Raw genomic sequence first — 14,620 nt, forward strand, 5'->3', positions numbered from 1 at the left:
TTAAGACAAAAAAGCAGTGGATATTCTGTGCCACAACGCTTGATTCGCTGTGCAGCATGCAGAGACTAGTACGCATGTTCGGAGAAGAAAACAAGGAGCAAATGCAGTCGAAGATCCATGTGCAGCGATCAGACACATAGATTCTCACTTGTATAGGCACCCGAAGTAGCGGTTCAATCGAACCTTTTAGGAACAAGCTTGATACAGGGTCAAGGCAGCTGCGGACTCCAGCTTACCGTACGAACAGCTTGACGGTCCATGCTATGACCGTTCAAATTTATCTCAACCTATTCCTTCTGTCTAAATTTGGCCGCCTGAGACCGGGCGCAACAGTGACATGTTGATAAGCGTATGCCATGACGGTTTTCGTCGTTGAGCTGGCCAGATCTTTTTGTCCAGGCGATGTAAATGTGAGTTCTCATATCCCTTCCGCAGCTTGGGTGATCGACGCTAAGCGACCCGCCATGCCATGTTAAGACAATTCTCGAACAGGATCACCTTGGCTCTTAAACTCGAGCGGAAGCGGGAAATTAGCCGTGGTGCCTTGATTGAAAACATTAGGTTCGCGGGTTGCTTCCCCAGGTCTGCTTCCAACGCAGATATCGTGCGATTGCAAGGTGCGGCATGATAACCCCGCGGTAATTGTAACATCCTTGATGAGATGCTGGTCTCCCACCTTTATTTCTCTTTGGCCAACATCTCGGGAATGTATCCCACTCAATCCCTCCAAGTCTTGTACATGTAGTCGGTTTCCGTTGGATCCATATTCGGCGACCAGGGGACGTTTTTCACAGAGGATGGCAACTCTATCCAATGTTTTCTTGCAGTGGGGAAGCTGTCTCAGACCGCTGACATTATGATTATGTGCGAGAAAACTCTATTCGACCGTTGGGGGCGTGCAAGTATACGATTAGGTGCGCGACTTCCATGTCTGGTGGACAACCCACCCCTGGTGATTGTACACGGAGGGTTGACCGCATCATAACGATTGGCCACACTGGTTCTTACATCGTTTGCTCCAAGCGCTGCTCAAATGGATTCTAATACCCATATCATACACGACAAACGACAACTACGTGTGGTACAGAGTAAGCGACAAGATCACTATCTACCACGGCTACTCGTGCGATACTCGCAAACATGTGGTTGGACGTGCATGTCGATGATATTGCCCTTCTCGAGCCTACGACCTAGGATCGCGGTTACCGCCTTGTCCAAGAGCGCCACCCGTCATTCGTCTCAAGTGTCGAGACCTGTCGCAGGTTTCACGAACGCGGTGCGAGCCGTCGGTGCCTATCACACGTTTACCACGTAGCAGACCGAACCGCGGTGTCGGGTTCCCAACATCTCTAATACGGCTTTAGCTGATACGTCTAGCCCGTAGTATCACGATTCACATTTCCGCTTGGCGATGCTAGGGTGTTCACTTGCTCTCACTATTCCGTTTTGGCCCAGATGAGACGGGGACAACACGCAGCTCCGGATTTTACACTAGCATCGATAATTCACCAGTCACAATACCTCGAGATACCCTTGGAGGCTTTCATCTCCACTGTGTGGAATGCTTCATCGCTCGGTGAGCTATAGCTCGGAGCGATCGGGCGCCGAGATAGCGCGTCACATTCACTTTGCCCGATTCACTCCTCGAGACGCTGAACTTGTCGCATGAAGTCCAGCTGGCCTTCATTGTGGCGTTTTTGCAGGCATGGTACACTACATGCACCCCAGTGCCTTCATAAGTGGGCACGATAAGGATCCCGGCCGGCGGCACAACACTTACAGATCACCTTCTGGCCTGCACATCTAGGGATATGCAAGATGCACAGGAACGACCATGATAGTGGTCAAATATTCACACCGTTTATCGCTTTGAAAACATGATAGTTCATACCAGCTTCAAGTCTCACACACCCCGATCGTCCCTGATGTTGCGATGAGAACACCATACAGCATCTACATGTTCGACTCCCTTGGTAGGCGTCTGCGAACTATGTTCCAATGCCGAACCTCCCTTAGGTCTAGGTCGCGTCAGACAAGAAGCCCACCAAATTTGTAGCACGGCATTTGTCAACGGGCATGTTCCGCATATGATTGTGGACTTGTCGCAACAAAGTGCAGTGCCGACTCCTCAATGCGTCTTCTTGGATAACTTGCCAAGCTGCTCGAAATCCGACCTGATTAAATACAACCCAAAAGGAGGAGTTACAACGGTGGAAGGTCTCTGGAAGTACTGAGTAGCACTTTTCATAACACTTCGTTCACACACAAACGTGTCTTGTAACTCATCATACGATCGGGTTTCGCAAATACGAAACCTGTACTCGCATCTATCGGTGACGGCATCGAAAATTCTTGTCGACTTTTGTGTTATCCAAGCCCTTGAGCCGGCGCGAACGGTGTAGTGACTCCGAGTTTCTCGTACTCCCATCTGACCGAGCATATTGCACTCGCGGGAGACGACTAACGACACGGAAGCAAAGCCGATTTCTTCGGTATCTTGCAGGGCGTTCCGAGCCGTCTGGAAGGAGTGTACATACCCACCTGATCCCCATTATCAGCTCTCCCCTCGGACGCGGCCCGCATCTTTACAGCCTCGAGAACAATGCCAGCAGCCCGGCTACCGGTAGTACGCACGAAGACGCTCCCCGGACCCAGCCAAGCCGTACAACCACACTCGAAACCATCTTGCATCCGACCGTTTTTGAAACCGCCCGCCTAGACACTAATTGTCCTACATGCCAACGCATGACACTGCTGGTCAGGACACTCGCCAGCGTCAGCATGCGATACCCGCAGACATGACTCGCCTAGCATACTCTTCGCGTGGTCGCATAGCTGCCTCTGCTGATCCGCATGCTACAGGGGCGGATCTCAACAGATGCTGTGTCCGGGAAACGGCCAAGTCGCCGAGGGCAGTGATTCGGCACCGTGTGCATTCACGAAGGCGTCGTGGCTCGCGATGTAGTCATGTGCTTGCATGTTGGCGCTGTTGACTGATTACCCAGCGCAGCGACCCCCGGCTCTCGCACAGCGCCACGACCCTCTTGCAGCAATGCACCATTGGCGGAACAAAAGCTTCTCTGGAACTGCTTTAGGCCACAGCGAATTGATGATCTGGGACGCCTGCTGGATCATCTGGACTTCAACGCCGCAGCCAATTATGTGTCTGCGAGAATCCCAGGAATAGCATCGGGTCACCGCTTTTAGAGCGAATATCCGATGCATATGCAGGACACCACTGGTACGGTCGGTGTGACTTTCTGGAGCGGAGTACTACCTTCGAAGGTAAAAGCGTGCCGTTATCGCTTCTTGAAAATCCGTTGGAGGTAATATTCGCGATGTCGCCACCATGCCGCTCCACAAGGCTACTTGACGATTAAAGGTGGCACAGCACCTTTGGCAACGTCAAAGCTTGAATACACAGCTGTTCTAGCGTCTGTATCCTTTCCATGAGTGCTCAATGTTGGGTCAGTCCAGTCTACGTCCAATGTTTCAATCTCGGTAATCATTCAAGGAACAGACTTGATATGGCCATGATCACAATACAAGCAAAACATAGCCGACCTAGTGACGTATTCGGTTGCAAATATGATATCATTTCTATGCAGGCACTGCTCGCTCCGAATGCAGCACAAAGGGGAGGTATACGTTCAACGCACAACGCATCAAGTGACCGGTTCAAAGTGCAAACGCTAAGGCTTCCTACCCCCACTGCTTCTACTGCGACTCGTCCCATGCTTGCTGGCGTGCTTCTGCGACAGATGGCGCGCCGGCTTGTGCTGTGGAAGGTGGTGTCCACGTCCATGTCCTAGACTGGCCCCACGATGAACCCGAAGACCGACAGGGAAGAACTACATCCACAGATCAGTATTGACTCCCCGTGGTCTGAAACAAAGGAAACAGAACGGGATCCGGGAGGCGGATCACGGCTCGGCGCGCCAGTACAGTTCAGGAACAGTAGAGTTACGAACGGAGGCGCAGATGGAAGCAGCAAGCGGAGCTAGAGCTGTCTTCACGCCTTACTAACCGTCTTCTTGATCCGCACCAGCAGCACACCCTTGGACACGACGCCGTTGGAGTCGTAGAGGTGCAGCATGCGGATGCCAGGTTGTAGGCGGTCAAGCCGGAAGCAAGCCCAGGCCGCGAGGTCATCGCTGATACGCTCGTCGTCCATGACTTTGAATCTGCGAGAAATACCATATTAGCTCCCATCTTATATTGATCCTGGCTCGAAATAGAAAGAAGGGGAGCATCGGCCCGAGTGATACGTGTCGACGGAGATGCGCGATAGATGGGAAATGAATACGCGGCACGAGATCCGGACAAGAAGGACGAGAAAAATGGGCAAAAGGTAACGAGAAGTCGAAGATGTGAGTAGCCGCATCTTCGAAACGGATATAGCGGCGATATGCATGAGGAGGAGCGCTAACGTGCCCGATCCCAGCGGTGTAACCAGAATCTCGGTAAATGAACCGGGCTTGATGCATACCACCTGCACGGCCAATGTCGCTGGAGCAGATGCAGCGGTTCGTTGCCTCACTCAACGTGTCATGCAGACCTGAGACCCACAGAACCCGCGAAACGGGATGTATCGCACGTTGCAAAACTGAGCTCGCCATTGTGTAACAGGCGTGCAGCAGAAGCGGGGGTATTGCAAAACTGAGAATGACTTACCTGACGAATGTCAATTCTTCTGTCACCCTCTTGACACCTTTGAACTCTACGATTTCTCGGCCAAAATCGGGATTCGTTGTCTTTGCAGTTCTGGTCTTCTTCTTATAATCGCCCTTGTTGCTCGCCCCGCCTCCTGGAATTGCCTCGGCCTCCCCTTCCTCAGGCTTCTCGACGTGCAACTCGACCTTGATGTAAGGCTTGAAATCTTTTGGATCGTCTTCTTCGGGAGGAAGCGGAATGTCTTGCCCGGCGAGGAATTCAATGCTGAGATCGAGGTTGTGGTGCTCTATGGCATCCTTTGGCAAAGTCCCAGAACTCGCGCCTCGATAGCCCTCAGGTTTCAGCACCCATCCAGCTGTGCCCGCGAACATAGCTTCATTTTGCATCATGCCCCCATCCCAGCGTTGCCAGTTGAGAGCTACTATCTGCACACCCTGTCGCCAGAAGATGGCTGGATTGAGGTTGGAAGAGGTCACTCGAAGGCCCTTGGGGTATGCGCGCATGAAAAAGTTCTTGTTGTGCTTGAAGAGCGCGGCGGGGCTCGTTTCGTGGACTTCCATAAGTGTCTTCTCCGAAAGCGAGAATACGTGTGTGGGAATGTTGGCCTCTGCATGTTGATTAGCGACAGATCGACATTCGTGAGATTGCTTCACGTACCCGGGACATCCAATCCTTTGTAGTGGTAACCCCCGAAGTAAACACCGAGCTTTGAAAGTGCGTCAATGACCTTGGGTTTGGGCGCTGGCGGCTTCTCTGGGGCAACTCCGGCGTCCTCGGAATCTGAACTGATTTCGGACTGCGCAGACTCATTGGTTTGCTGGGGGGTCAACTGAGCGGGCGCTTGGAGAGTTGCAGGCTTCGCAGCAGCAGCGATTGGCTTGTGGCTCACGCGCTTCACCTTGACGAGAATTTTGTTCTCCAGATCTTTCAGAGTGGGAAGTTTGATCTGTTCGGAGGCCTCGGATGGATCGAGAGGTAGATCGACCAACATACCTCTCCAGTACTCCTTCATGAGTTCTACCATGATCTCCTGCTGCGCAGGACTGGTGTGCACTTCCAGGCTTACAATCAAAGGGAGGTTCGAAGAGGCGAATGCATAGTCTCGAATGGTCTGGCAGACTTCTCTGAATGACATCTCCTTGGTCAAAGTGTAGCCTGAGGTTTGTCAGTCAGGAACTCATAAAGACAACGTAAAACAGAAGCAGGACTATACCATGAAGCACCCTCGGCTCAGCCCTGCTAGAACTGTTCGACCGCCATGGTGCAATTCGTTGTTCGGCAGCTGGGGGTGGTGGAGAAGCTGCTTTTGGAGTTTCTTTAGGAGGTGGAGACGCTTTTCGCCCAAAACGTAGCTCAAGCCTCTTGCGCAAGCTCTTCTTTTCCTTTTTCACCTTCTCCTTCACCCCACTGCCGCTCGTCTTCTGAGCCTCCTCGTCGGAACTAGACTCAGAATCGGACGGCGGCTCTCCATCCCATACATCGACCTCGACGCAGCGGCAACCCCTTTTGAGTACCTGCGAACATCAGTGACGCGTACGTGGAGGATAGCGTTGCGTCTTACATTCTTGTAGGCGTCCACGCTTGCAGCGCTTGCTAGCTGGTTTCCCGTCAAGTATGTGTTGTGGCTTGAGGAGATGAAGTAGTTCGATATGGGCCACGATCCGTCTACAGCCTCGGCAGGCTTCATAGCGTTCCCCGTACCGCTGGTGAAGTAGTTGGCGAAATGCGAGAACGAGCCATCCTTGAGTATCTCAGCATCCACAGCCGGTGCCTGTTGCTCATCGGCGAGCCACTCGGCGAGCCCTTGTTTGGATCCGAGCTTGTACTTCTTCTCTACCTCTTCGTAGAGCGTCTTCAGGTATGTCGACAAGGTCGAGTTCAGCGACTCTACGGTCCTCGCTTTTTGTGCCTCCGCTGCACTGCCTCCTCCGGCCTGCAGCTCGGCCTTCTCAGCTTTGGGGACACCGAGCTTGGGATCTTTCGCAGGACTGGCTGCCTTCGCATCTGTGGGTGGAGGGGCTGCCATGCTGTGGTGGGGCCCAGCGGGGTCGGATAACGGGGAGCGGTCTGTACGAGGCGGGAAAGTAGCCAGGAGAGAGCGGCCGGGCGGTCCTGCCTAATGTGCAGGGAAAGGAAGCAACACAGCTGCGCAGCTAGCTGATACGCGGGAGAGGCTGCAAGACATCAGCTCAGCTATTTCAGGCCTCGCTCAGCAAATAAACATGGGTAATGGAGCGTTTGCCCCAATTGGGACAGATCTGAAAGACTCACCTGATACGCATGCAAGGCCGCTCTGCGGAAAGCAAGATTCTGTGACTGTGCAAGGCTACGGGGTGCGGCACAACGTTAAAGAACGGCGCGCTTCAGCAACGGCAATACGGCTGCAGGGCTGACACCAGCTCGTGTGGCTTGGCGGCCTATGCCTGTTTGATCGTCCGACTGCAGCGTCGCCATGACGCCGCAAGCTTGTTTGCAGAAGCGGCGCATGTCACAGTGCCCGTCGTCGCTGCAATTCCAGGAATCAGACAGTGTTGCGTGGCATGCTTCAGGGCGCGATGCTCCGACTGCGTGCCTGCCAAGCGGTAGATAGCGTTGACGTCACCCAGGGTCTGGCTAGGGACGTTTCACAGTCCAAGCTCCACATACTGACACTGCTACCAAGTCTTATCGCACTTTCTACGAGTATCAAGATGCCTTCGCGTAACGACGCAGAGTCCAAGGTCCGATCCTGGGGCTTCGGCCATGTTTTCACTTGGACCGATGGACCGTATGCTCGCACTTGCTTGTTGACATGCTTGTGGCTGAAGCAACTGACCAGTGTCGCCACAGAAACGCCCATTATCCGCCACATAGACACAATGGCCTAACCACGCATCTGATTCTTAGCGGCGAATTGACCATCACGTATCCTGAAGACAAGGAACCGAAAAAGGAAACGTTTGGACCGGGCGCTCGACTGGACGTTGATGCCAAGAGGCTTCACGAGGTTTGGATGGGAGAAGGCGGCTGCAAATACGTTATTGGAGAATGAAATCACATTCCTGTTCCAAGTCTGAATCTTTTGGTATGAAGACAGCCAGCGTGATGCAAAAAACAAAACCACCCTTCAACGATCCCCACATACTTGTGGCGTTTCTAACCAACACCTTGCTCCCGAACGCCACCCATGCACCTGAAACGGTATAGAATTACGCTTCATTCATCTCGACGTCCCCACTCTCCAGCAGTTGTTGCTCACCTTCCTCCTCTTCGCCTTCCTGGCCTTCCCACCACATGCATGGTCCTAGCCCGGATTGATTCATCGATGCCTTGAGCGCGTCAGCAAGTGTCATCTTGCCGCAGAGCGAAAGAAACTTACAATAATTCTCCAAGGCACGCCTCTCCTTTCTACAATGTTTCCGTGCTCGTCTTTCTGCACGATGCTGGGCTTCTGGTCGAACCATTCTTCGCGTTCGACTCTCAATAACACGGTCTCGCCCTTGTCGAAGAAGAACTCTTCTCCATCCGGGGGACTCCACACCCAGGCGTTCTCACCGGGGTCGTAGTGGGAGGGCTCGAAGAGGTTGGCTTGAGGTACAAACACCTCGTGGGTGAAGTCGAGGTCGATGACCATGCCTTGCTCATTGGCGGACTTGATGCGTCCGTGTAGAATTTCACCGCGGAAAGGGCGAAAGACTACTAGGCGGAACTCGACTGTAGATACCAATCAATACATATTGAGCCAAACATAAGATGGAGAAGAGGGAACTACCGTTGACATTGACAAGCCCAGTCCCGTGACCGATAAGACCCTCGGATGCCTTGAGCATATCCCACATCGTTATACACAAGCCAACCTTGTGTATGACCTTGTTCGCGTACTTGATGTTGATCGCATCCTTGATTGCTTGCGCGCTTTCCTTGCTGAAGTCCTGGGGCGCAATCTGAATCAGATCTTCAAGGGTTGTCTTTTCAAAAGGTCAGTGCAGATTGGCGGTAAAAGCGCAAAGACCTTACAAGGATGAACATGACGACGGGAGTTCACGCGCATGCTCAGGCGTGTAGAGCTCTCGAATTTTTGAGGTATCTGAACATGAGCTACCGCGTCATTGGAGTGACTAAGAAAAGTCATGTTCAAGACGCGAATTGGTGCCTCGGTCGCGGCTACGCTAGCGCTAGCGCATCTTATCGATAACCTTAACTTTTCTGAGTTGACGGGCCTCGCATAGGCAAACTTGTATATCATTCTTGTTGACACCCCGAACTCTAACACATGTTGAATACTTCGCTTCACCAAAGGTAGCTACTAGCGAGGCCAGCATGGCACCGTTCAAATTCCCGCCTCCGCCCCCGCCCCCGCCGCCGAAGGCATCGAACGACGCGCCAACAGCGTATGGAAGCCAAAGAGGAGGACCCTCGGGCAGAGGTGATAGAGGCCGCGGACGGGGCGGTGCACCAAGAGGTCGCGGTCAGAATCAAGTGGCAGGAAATCCAAGAGGTGGAAGTCAGCGTGGTGGGCACAGGGGCGGACAACAACATCAAGGTGGAAGAGGAGGCTCTCAAAACCATGGTGCTCTTTTCCAGCAGCAGCAACAACAGCAACAATCGTATACGGTAACGCAGCCCTATTTCAACACGAACCTCTCCCCTGCGCATCCGAACCCGGCGCACTGCAATCCTCCTACGAACTATGTTCCACCGCTAGACCCTGGGGCCTTCGCACAAGCGATGGCATTCATGGCGACACCCGCGGGCATGCAAACTATGGCTGCTTTTGCAGCGAATATGGTAAATGGGAGCGCGAATCCAACTTGTGACCAACCTGTCCCGCCACAACAACCAACACTCCATGGCCAGTCTTCCAACCCTCAACCTAGTCCCAGGAAGAGGCAACGAAACGAACGAGTTGAGCGGTGGCAACCACAGCAACCTCCCAAACACAATCATCCGCCCATTCAGAAAGCTCCTGCACAGAGTGCGCCTTCACAGAAGCCTCCAAGAGCAAAAGCGAAGGCCCCTCCTTCTATACCAGGCTTTGGCTTCTCATTACCGCCAGTCCCACAGCATACGGACACATTGAAAGCAGGTGGGGCACATCATCATCACCAGAAGCGCGTAAAGCTGGGCCTCACTAGTTTGAACTGCGATGAAGAGTCGAGCAGCGAAGACGACGACAACAATGTGGACGAGGAGGCACTTCTTGCAGCAAAGTGGGATGGAAAGGGGATGACATTTGAACACAACGGCGAAACGATATCCTTACAGACAGCAGCAGAGTTTGCCGAATACATCAAGGACAGGAAGACCAACTTTCCGACCCAGCAAAGGGCTGCAGAGAAAGCGCACTTGGCTGCGGAAAGGAGAGCCAATGAAATAGAGTTTTTGCGCAGAGTCAAAGGCACTCCAGGGAAGGGAAGGCCCGGCGGGGAAGCGAAGTCAAAGGACCAGCGTAAAGGGAAAGCCGCGAACAAGTACGGATCGTTGAAACCCAGGCCCGAAGAACTCCGCGAGAAGGCGAGAAATAGCATGGCATCAAAACATGCTGCCGCGAAGCCTCCTTCAGACAGCAGCGCCCAGCAATCCATCGATCTTGGTCTAGGATACAGGACCGACACCGAGTCTGACGACGCAAGCTCCATCCTCTCAGAATCTTCCGTGGTATCAAGTGACGAGTCGTCCGAGGGCGCCGCATCCGAAGCCGAAGCCGATGAAGCCTCAGACTCCGACGCACTCCCCGAAGCGCAAAGCTCAAAGATCATAGCAGCCCCCAGAGTACCCCAACCTCCGCCCAGACTCCCTGCTCCTCGGGCCGAAACCTCGAGTAAGTCCCAGGCGGGCGTCTGTCAGCAGTGGAAGATGACAGGGCGGTGCAAGTATAAGTACTGTAGGAATAAACACGGCGAAGAGGAACCGAAGAGCATGGGCTTGTATGAGAGGATGGTGGAGCAGGAACTGGACAAGGCGGACCGCCTAGCTCTTGAGGCGATCAAGTATCTGGGTAGGAATGGGTTTTTGGGCTGAGGATTGTGGTTTTGATACCCTATTGTATATCAGTGTGGACACAGGATAAGTCGGATATGCTCGCTAGTGAGTCCGTTGATGAGGATGCGATGAATGCGAAAGCAATGATACAGCACCAGAACACTTTCTGGATGGAAACGTCGGCATTAAACAATTGAAGTCTTCATATTGGTATAAGCAGAGCGTAATGGGGTATGTCGAACAAGACCAAGCGCCGAGAATGCCTGCTAGAAGAAGTCCACCTACTTCTGAGAATCAAAGTCCCATGCTGCGATCCGCGATGAAAGTGAGTTCATCGGAAATCCTATCTCCCATTCACACCCTCATGCGACCCCTCTAACCGGCCAACCAATCTCTTGACTCCACTCCACTCCTCACCCTTGGTCTCCACACCACCAAGGTCGCTGCCGACCTCGAACACCGTGACGACGCCGTCCATGCCCGCGACCGCGACCCTCCTACCCTCGTTCTTCTCCCACGCCAGCTTGTTTAGACTTCGCTTCATGAAGCCCATACCACCGGACAGCGCGCCTCGCTTGTTCTCGCTCGGTGTGACTTTCTGGACGGGAACTTCCACATCGACGTTAAGGTCCCATATCTCTAGGCTACCCGCGCCGTCGACGAGGCCGAAGACCGAAGGCTTGACAGGGGACCAGCGAGCATCGTACACGAGGTCTTCGCGGGCGATGTCCAGAATGGGCGTGACCTGCTGTGCGGCTCCGGGCGCAGCCGTGTTCGAAGGCCCTGTCGCCGCCGGTGGACGCACTTTCCAAAGTTTGACACTCCAGTCGACCGAGGAGCTGAGAACGAGATCCCCAAGATCGATCTGGCCCTTCGCCGGATGGAAATCTAAACTCATGACTGGCGCTGCGTGGCCACCGTACTTCACACGACCGTCAACACCAGCCTTGGCGCCAGCGCGGTCATAACGATGGCAGGGGTAGATTGAACCTTCTTCTGTGCCAGCGAGGAAGTATGTCGGGTCAGATTGCGGGAAGGCAATACATGTGACCGCCATATCGTCTGTCTTGGCAGGTGGCGGGGAGGTCAGCTCGAGGAATTCTTGCGGTTGCGAGAGCATGTCTACTGTCCAACCGCAGACCACACCGTCTGTTGAAGCTGAGATGATGTTGTTGGCGTTTTGTGTTCCGACAATGTCAATAGAGTAAACCGGATGGGTGTGTCCCGATCCTGTGAGAGGTGTCTTTTGTACAGGAGATGACTTTGCACGAGTGTCCCACAGCAGGACTTGTCCCGAATAGGCACCCCCAATAATGAGGTTCGGATGGAAGGGCGAGAACTTCGCAGTCAGGATGTCGGATTGGGCGTGGAAAATATATTCCGGTCGGTCGTGCATGTGGAGGTTCCACACCTGAATGAGACCATCGGGATCATGTGGGGCGGAGGGATTCTTGGTGTAGGAGGCGAGGACAAGTTCGGGGAACTGTGGATTGTGAGCATGTGATCAGTATATAGACATTGGAATCCTCACCTTAGTAGAGAAACCCAGATCTGAAATCATCCTCTTCTTGCTCCACCTCTCGTCCCAGAACTGGGCGATTTCCTTTATTCGCCTGCCCTTCTTCCCTCCACTCGAGCCATAACCCTCGTCCTCATCGTCAACGCTAGCACCTCCTAGCGCGTAGTCAGCCAGGATATCGTAGTCCAGTTGCTGATCTAATGCACGCTCCAGAACCTTGGTGCTCCTCTCCACGAAATCTATGAAGTCGTCTGAGTTCTCAACGGCCGTCAACTCCTCGTTCGAGAGGGTCTTGAATGGGTAGTTCTCGCCCGAGACTGTTTGCACTTCTCCAGCTTCTGCGGCCTTCTGTGCTGCTTTGATTTCTTCCTCAATCTCCTTCTTCAGCTGCAGCCGGATCTCTTCGTCCCGCTCTTTCTGGCGACGGCTCATTCGCTTGGGGGTCCGCGGCGACCGAGTCGGGCTTTCGTCGCGCTCAATGTCGCTTTCGCCTGATCCGCGCGTCTTTCTTGGACTCCAGTCTATGTCTGCCTGGACGCCCTTACTGTATGTGATGACCTCGGTGTCCCTTTTCGGTGGTGGGCCGACATCGACACCCTCAGACTCGTAGACGGTGGTCAGGTTGCCTATTGACAGCGTCTGTATGCCCTGATCCACCATACTCGTAGGGATCTGGTATTGTGCTCCAGTTCCTGCTTGCGCTTCATTGTCGCTACTCAATTGACTTGCGCTTATGACGGAGGTTGGTCGCGTCGCTCGTCCGCCAGCTGGGGAGCCTGGTTGCACTGAGCTGGGCCGGCTGTCGCCTAGAATATCATCCAGGTATTTGTCGAGATCGCGCCTCTGCTCGACGTCATTTCGCCGTGGAGTTGGGGACAGTATCTATGCGAATTCCATTAATGCTGGTACACGAACGGTGAATGTAGTTCTCTACCTCTCGCGCGGGCGAACCGCTCAGTGATTGCCTGTTCGAGCCTTCTGCTCTGCGCAACTCACGCTGCTTCTTGAGCTCGGCCAACTTGGCCTTCTTCGCCAGTATCTCCTCGCGCCGCTGCGCGATCGAGTCCATGATGTGAGCTTCGTGGGAGTTTTGCTCTCTCTGCCAGGTTCTGCCCGGGAAGCGGATGTTCGGGCTGCCTGTTGACAACTAGTTCAGCGGCTCTTCGATCTATTGTGCGGTTGCAAGACTGTATCAAGTGCACATGAACATGTGTTTGGGGGGTTGCAGCCAAAAACGCGCCAAGCAGGGACGGTCGGACCTTCCTCGGCGAGACCCGTGCTTGCCTCGCGCAAGATTCTGGTCGAAGAACCTCACTCCCCAGCTGCAGCCCAACCTCCCCGCCAGCCAAGCGCCCGTTCCTCCCGCGACCCCAGAGACGCCATCAACAGCCGTCTCTCCATCGCCTCCTCCGCCATTGGATACGCACGACGCGCATCTGCATTCTCTAGGATCCCGCAGCGACCAGCACGATGTCTACTTCCGTCGGCGTTAACGTACGTCTACGCCTCGCCAGAGTTCCCAATGCACTACACGCACCTTGGGGAAGCTTCGACAGGCGCTTCCGATGCAAAGGTGGTTGCTAATGCGATGAGCGCAGGTTCTCCGATGGGGTGCCCTGGCCACCGGCGTCTTCTACGGCCTCTACAACCAGGTCTCGATATCATCGCGTGAGCGATTGCAAGCCAAGCAAAGGGAATGGGACCACCACGAGTCTCTGATCCAGCAGGCAAAGGCTGAGTGGGCGAAGACACATCCCTCAGAACAGCCAAAGCCAGCTTCCAGCGGAGGTACGTTGCCGACACTGCCGAGCCGCGGACCTGTGATATCGCCAGCGTTCCAGGATCGATTGATCCCCAAACATTGTGGTGCTAACGTATGCGCAGCGAAAGCAGACTCTCAGGACCCTAACGCCGACATAAACGTTGTCCTCGGCATCGCGGACGAGAAATAAGTGTGAACTCAGTTTCTTTTGTTTGGCATGGCTTGTGGTAAATACAGCGGCGGCTGGTGAGGACAACAAAGGTGAAGTTGCGGAAAGTCGTAATGCGAGATATCACTCTTGTATTAGTGTACTCTATGTACAGTATAGACCGGGAGGTTTAACGTTCCAATCTACATGCTCATTTCCATTCCGCGACTTTCAACTTCTGATCGCGCATGTCTCCGGCGAGTCCCCAGCGAGTCTACGCGCGCCAGCTTGACAACTTAGGCTCAAGACCATTCATGAGCGGGAAACCGACAACGAAATAGAAAATCAGTATCTCTACACAGGCGTCCCACTACAATCTGGCAAGGACGTCGAAATAACGAACACAAAAACCCTCTTCAAAGCAATCGAACGATGCAAGTTGGACTGATGTCGTTCACCAGGAACATCATGCCAGGCACATGTCCACAGTTACTATCTCTTGCCTTCAAAATCAAAATAGCTCGCCGACATGCAGGCCCTAGTTACACAATGTCTG

At 53.7% G+C, this 14,620-nt stretch overlaps 6 protein-coding genes across 6 annotated transcripts; 3 read left to right on the forward strand and 3 right to left on the reverse strand.

The window, feature by feature from the left end:
- Positions 1-3,579: 3,579 nt before the first annotated feature.
- CC84DRAFT_1169820 (PLC-like phosphodiesterase) lies at positions 3,580-7,026 on the reverse strand. The gene is made up of 6 exons (XM_018179763.1): positions 6,946-7,026; positions 6,236-6,848; positions 5,888-6,188; positions 5,332-5,829; positions 4,675-5,281; positions 3,580-4,184 (listed from the first exon to the last, which is right to left on the reverse strand). Exons 2-6 carry the CDS (start codon positions 6,698-6,700, stop codon positions 4,013-4,015), a joined length of 2,043 nt encoding a protein of 680 aa, XP_018029495.1. The 5' UTR covers positions 6,701-6,848; positions 6,946-7,026; the 3' UTR covers positions 3,580-4,012.
- A 338-nt stretch (positions 7,027-7,364) lies between these two features.
- Positions 7,365-7,705, forward strand: CC84DRAFT_1223410 (uncharacterized protein; the record flags this gene model as incomplete). Its single annotated transcript, XM_018183483.1, has 2 exons — positions 7,365-7,441; positions 7,504-7,705. The coding sequence occupies 2 exons, from the start codon at positions 7,365-7,367 to the stop codon at positions 7,703-7,705; spliced, it is 279 nt and encodes a 92-aa protein (XP_018029496.1).
- Positions 7,706-7,714: 9 nt separating this feature from the next.
- Positions 7,715-8,761, reverse strand: CC84DRAFT_1169824 (uncharacterized protein). Its single transcript, XM_018179764.1, has 4 exons — positions 8,671-8,761; positions 8,426-8,621; positions 8,033-8,367; positions 7,715-7,982 (listed from the first exon to the last, which is right to left on the reverse strand). The coding sequence occupies exons 1-4, from the start codon at positions 8,680-8,682 to the stop codon at positions 7,863-7,865; spliced, it is 663 nt and encodes a 220-aa protein (XP_018029497.1). The 5' UTR covers positions 8,683-8,761; the 3' UTR covers positions 7,715-7,862.
- A 212-nt stretch (positions 8,762-8,973) lies between these two features.
- Positions 8,974-10,674, forward strand: CC84DRAFT_1223412 (uncharacterized protein; the record flags this gene model as incomplete). The annotated part of the gene is made up of 1 exon (XM_018183484.1): positions 8,974-10,674. The coding sequence occupies one exon, from the start codon at positions 8,974-8,976 to the stop codon at positions 10,672-10,674; it is 1,701 nt and encodes a 566-aa protein (XP_018029498.1).
- Positions 10,675-10,851: 177 nt separating this feature from the next.
- Positions 10,852-13,358, reverse strand: CC84DRAFT_1169826 (WD40 repeat-like protein). Its single transcript, XM_018179765.1, has 3 exons — positions 13,089-13,358; positions 12,167-13,036; positions 10,852-12,118 (listed from the first exon to the last, which is right to left on the reverse strand). Exons 1-3 carry the CDS (start codon positions 13,221-13,223, stop codon positions 10,979-10,981), a joined length of 2,145 nt encoding a protein of 714 aa, XP_018029499.1. The 5' UTR covers positions 13,224-13,358; the 3' UTR covers positions 10,852-10,978.
- On the forward strand, positions 13,277-14,160 carry CC84DRAFT_1169827 (uncharacterized protein). The gene is made up of 3 exons (XM_018179766.1): positions 13,277-13,648; positions 13,753-13,942; positions 14,039-14,160. The coding sequence occupies exons 1-3, from the start codon at positions 13,625-13,627 to the stop codon at positions 14,104-14,106; spliced, it is 282 nt and encodes a 93-aa protein (XP_018029500.1). The 5' UTR covers positions 13,277-13,624; the 3' UTR covers positions 14,107-14,160.
- Positions 14,161-14,620: the final 460 nt, after the last annotated feature.

Source organism: Paraphaeosphaeria sporulosa (genome assembly GCF_001642045.1).
Source record: "Paraphaeosphaeria sporulosa strain AP3s5-JAC2a unplaced genomic scaffold CC84scaffold_16, whole genome shotgun sequence".
NCBI classification, from domain to species: Eukaryota; Fungi; Ascomycota; class Dothideomycetes; order Pleosporales; family Didymosphaeriaceae; genus Paraphaeosphaeria; species Paraphaeosphaeria sporulosa.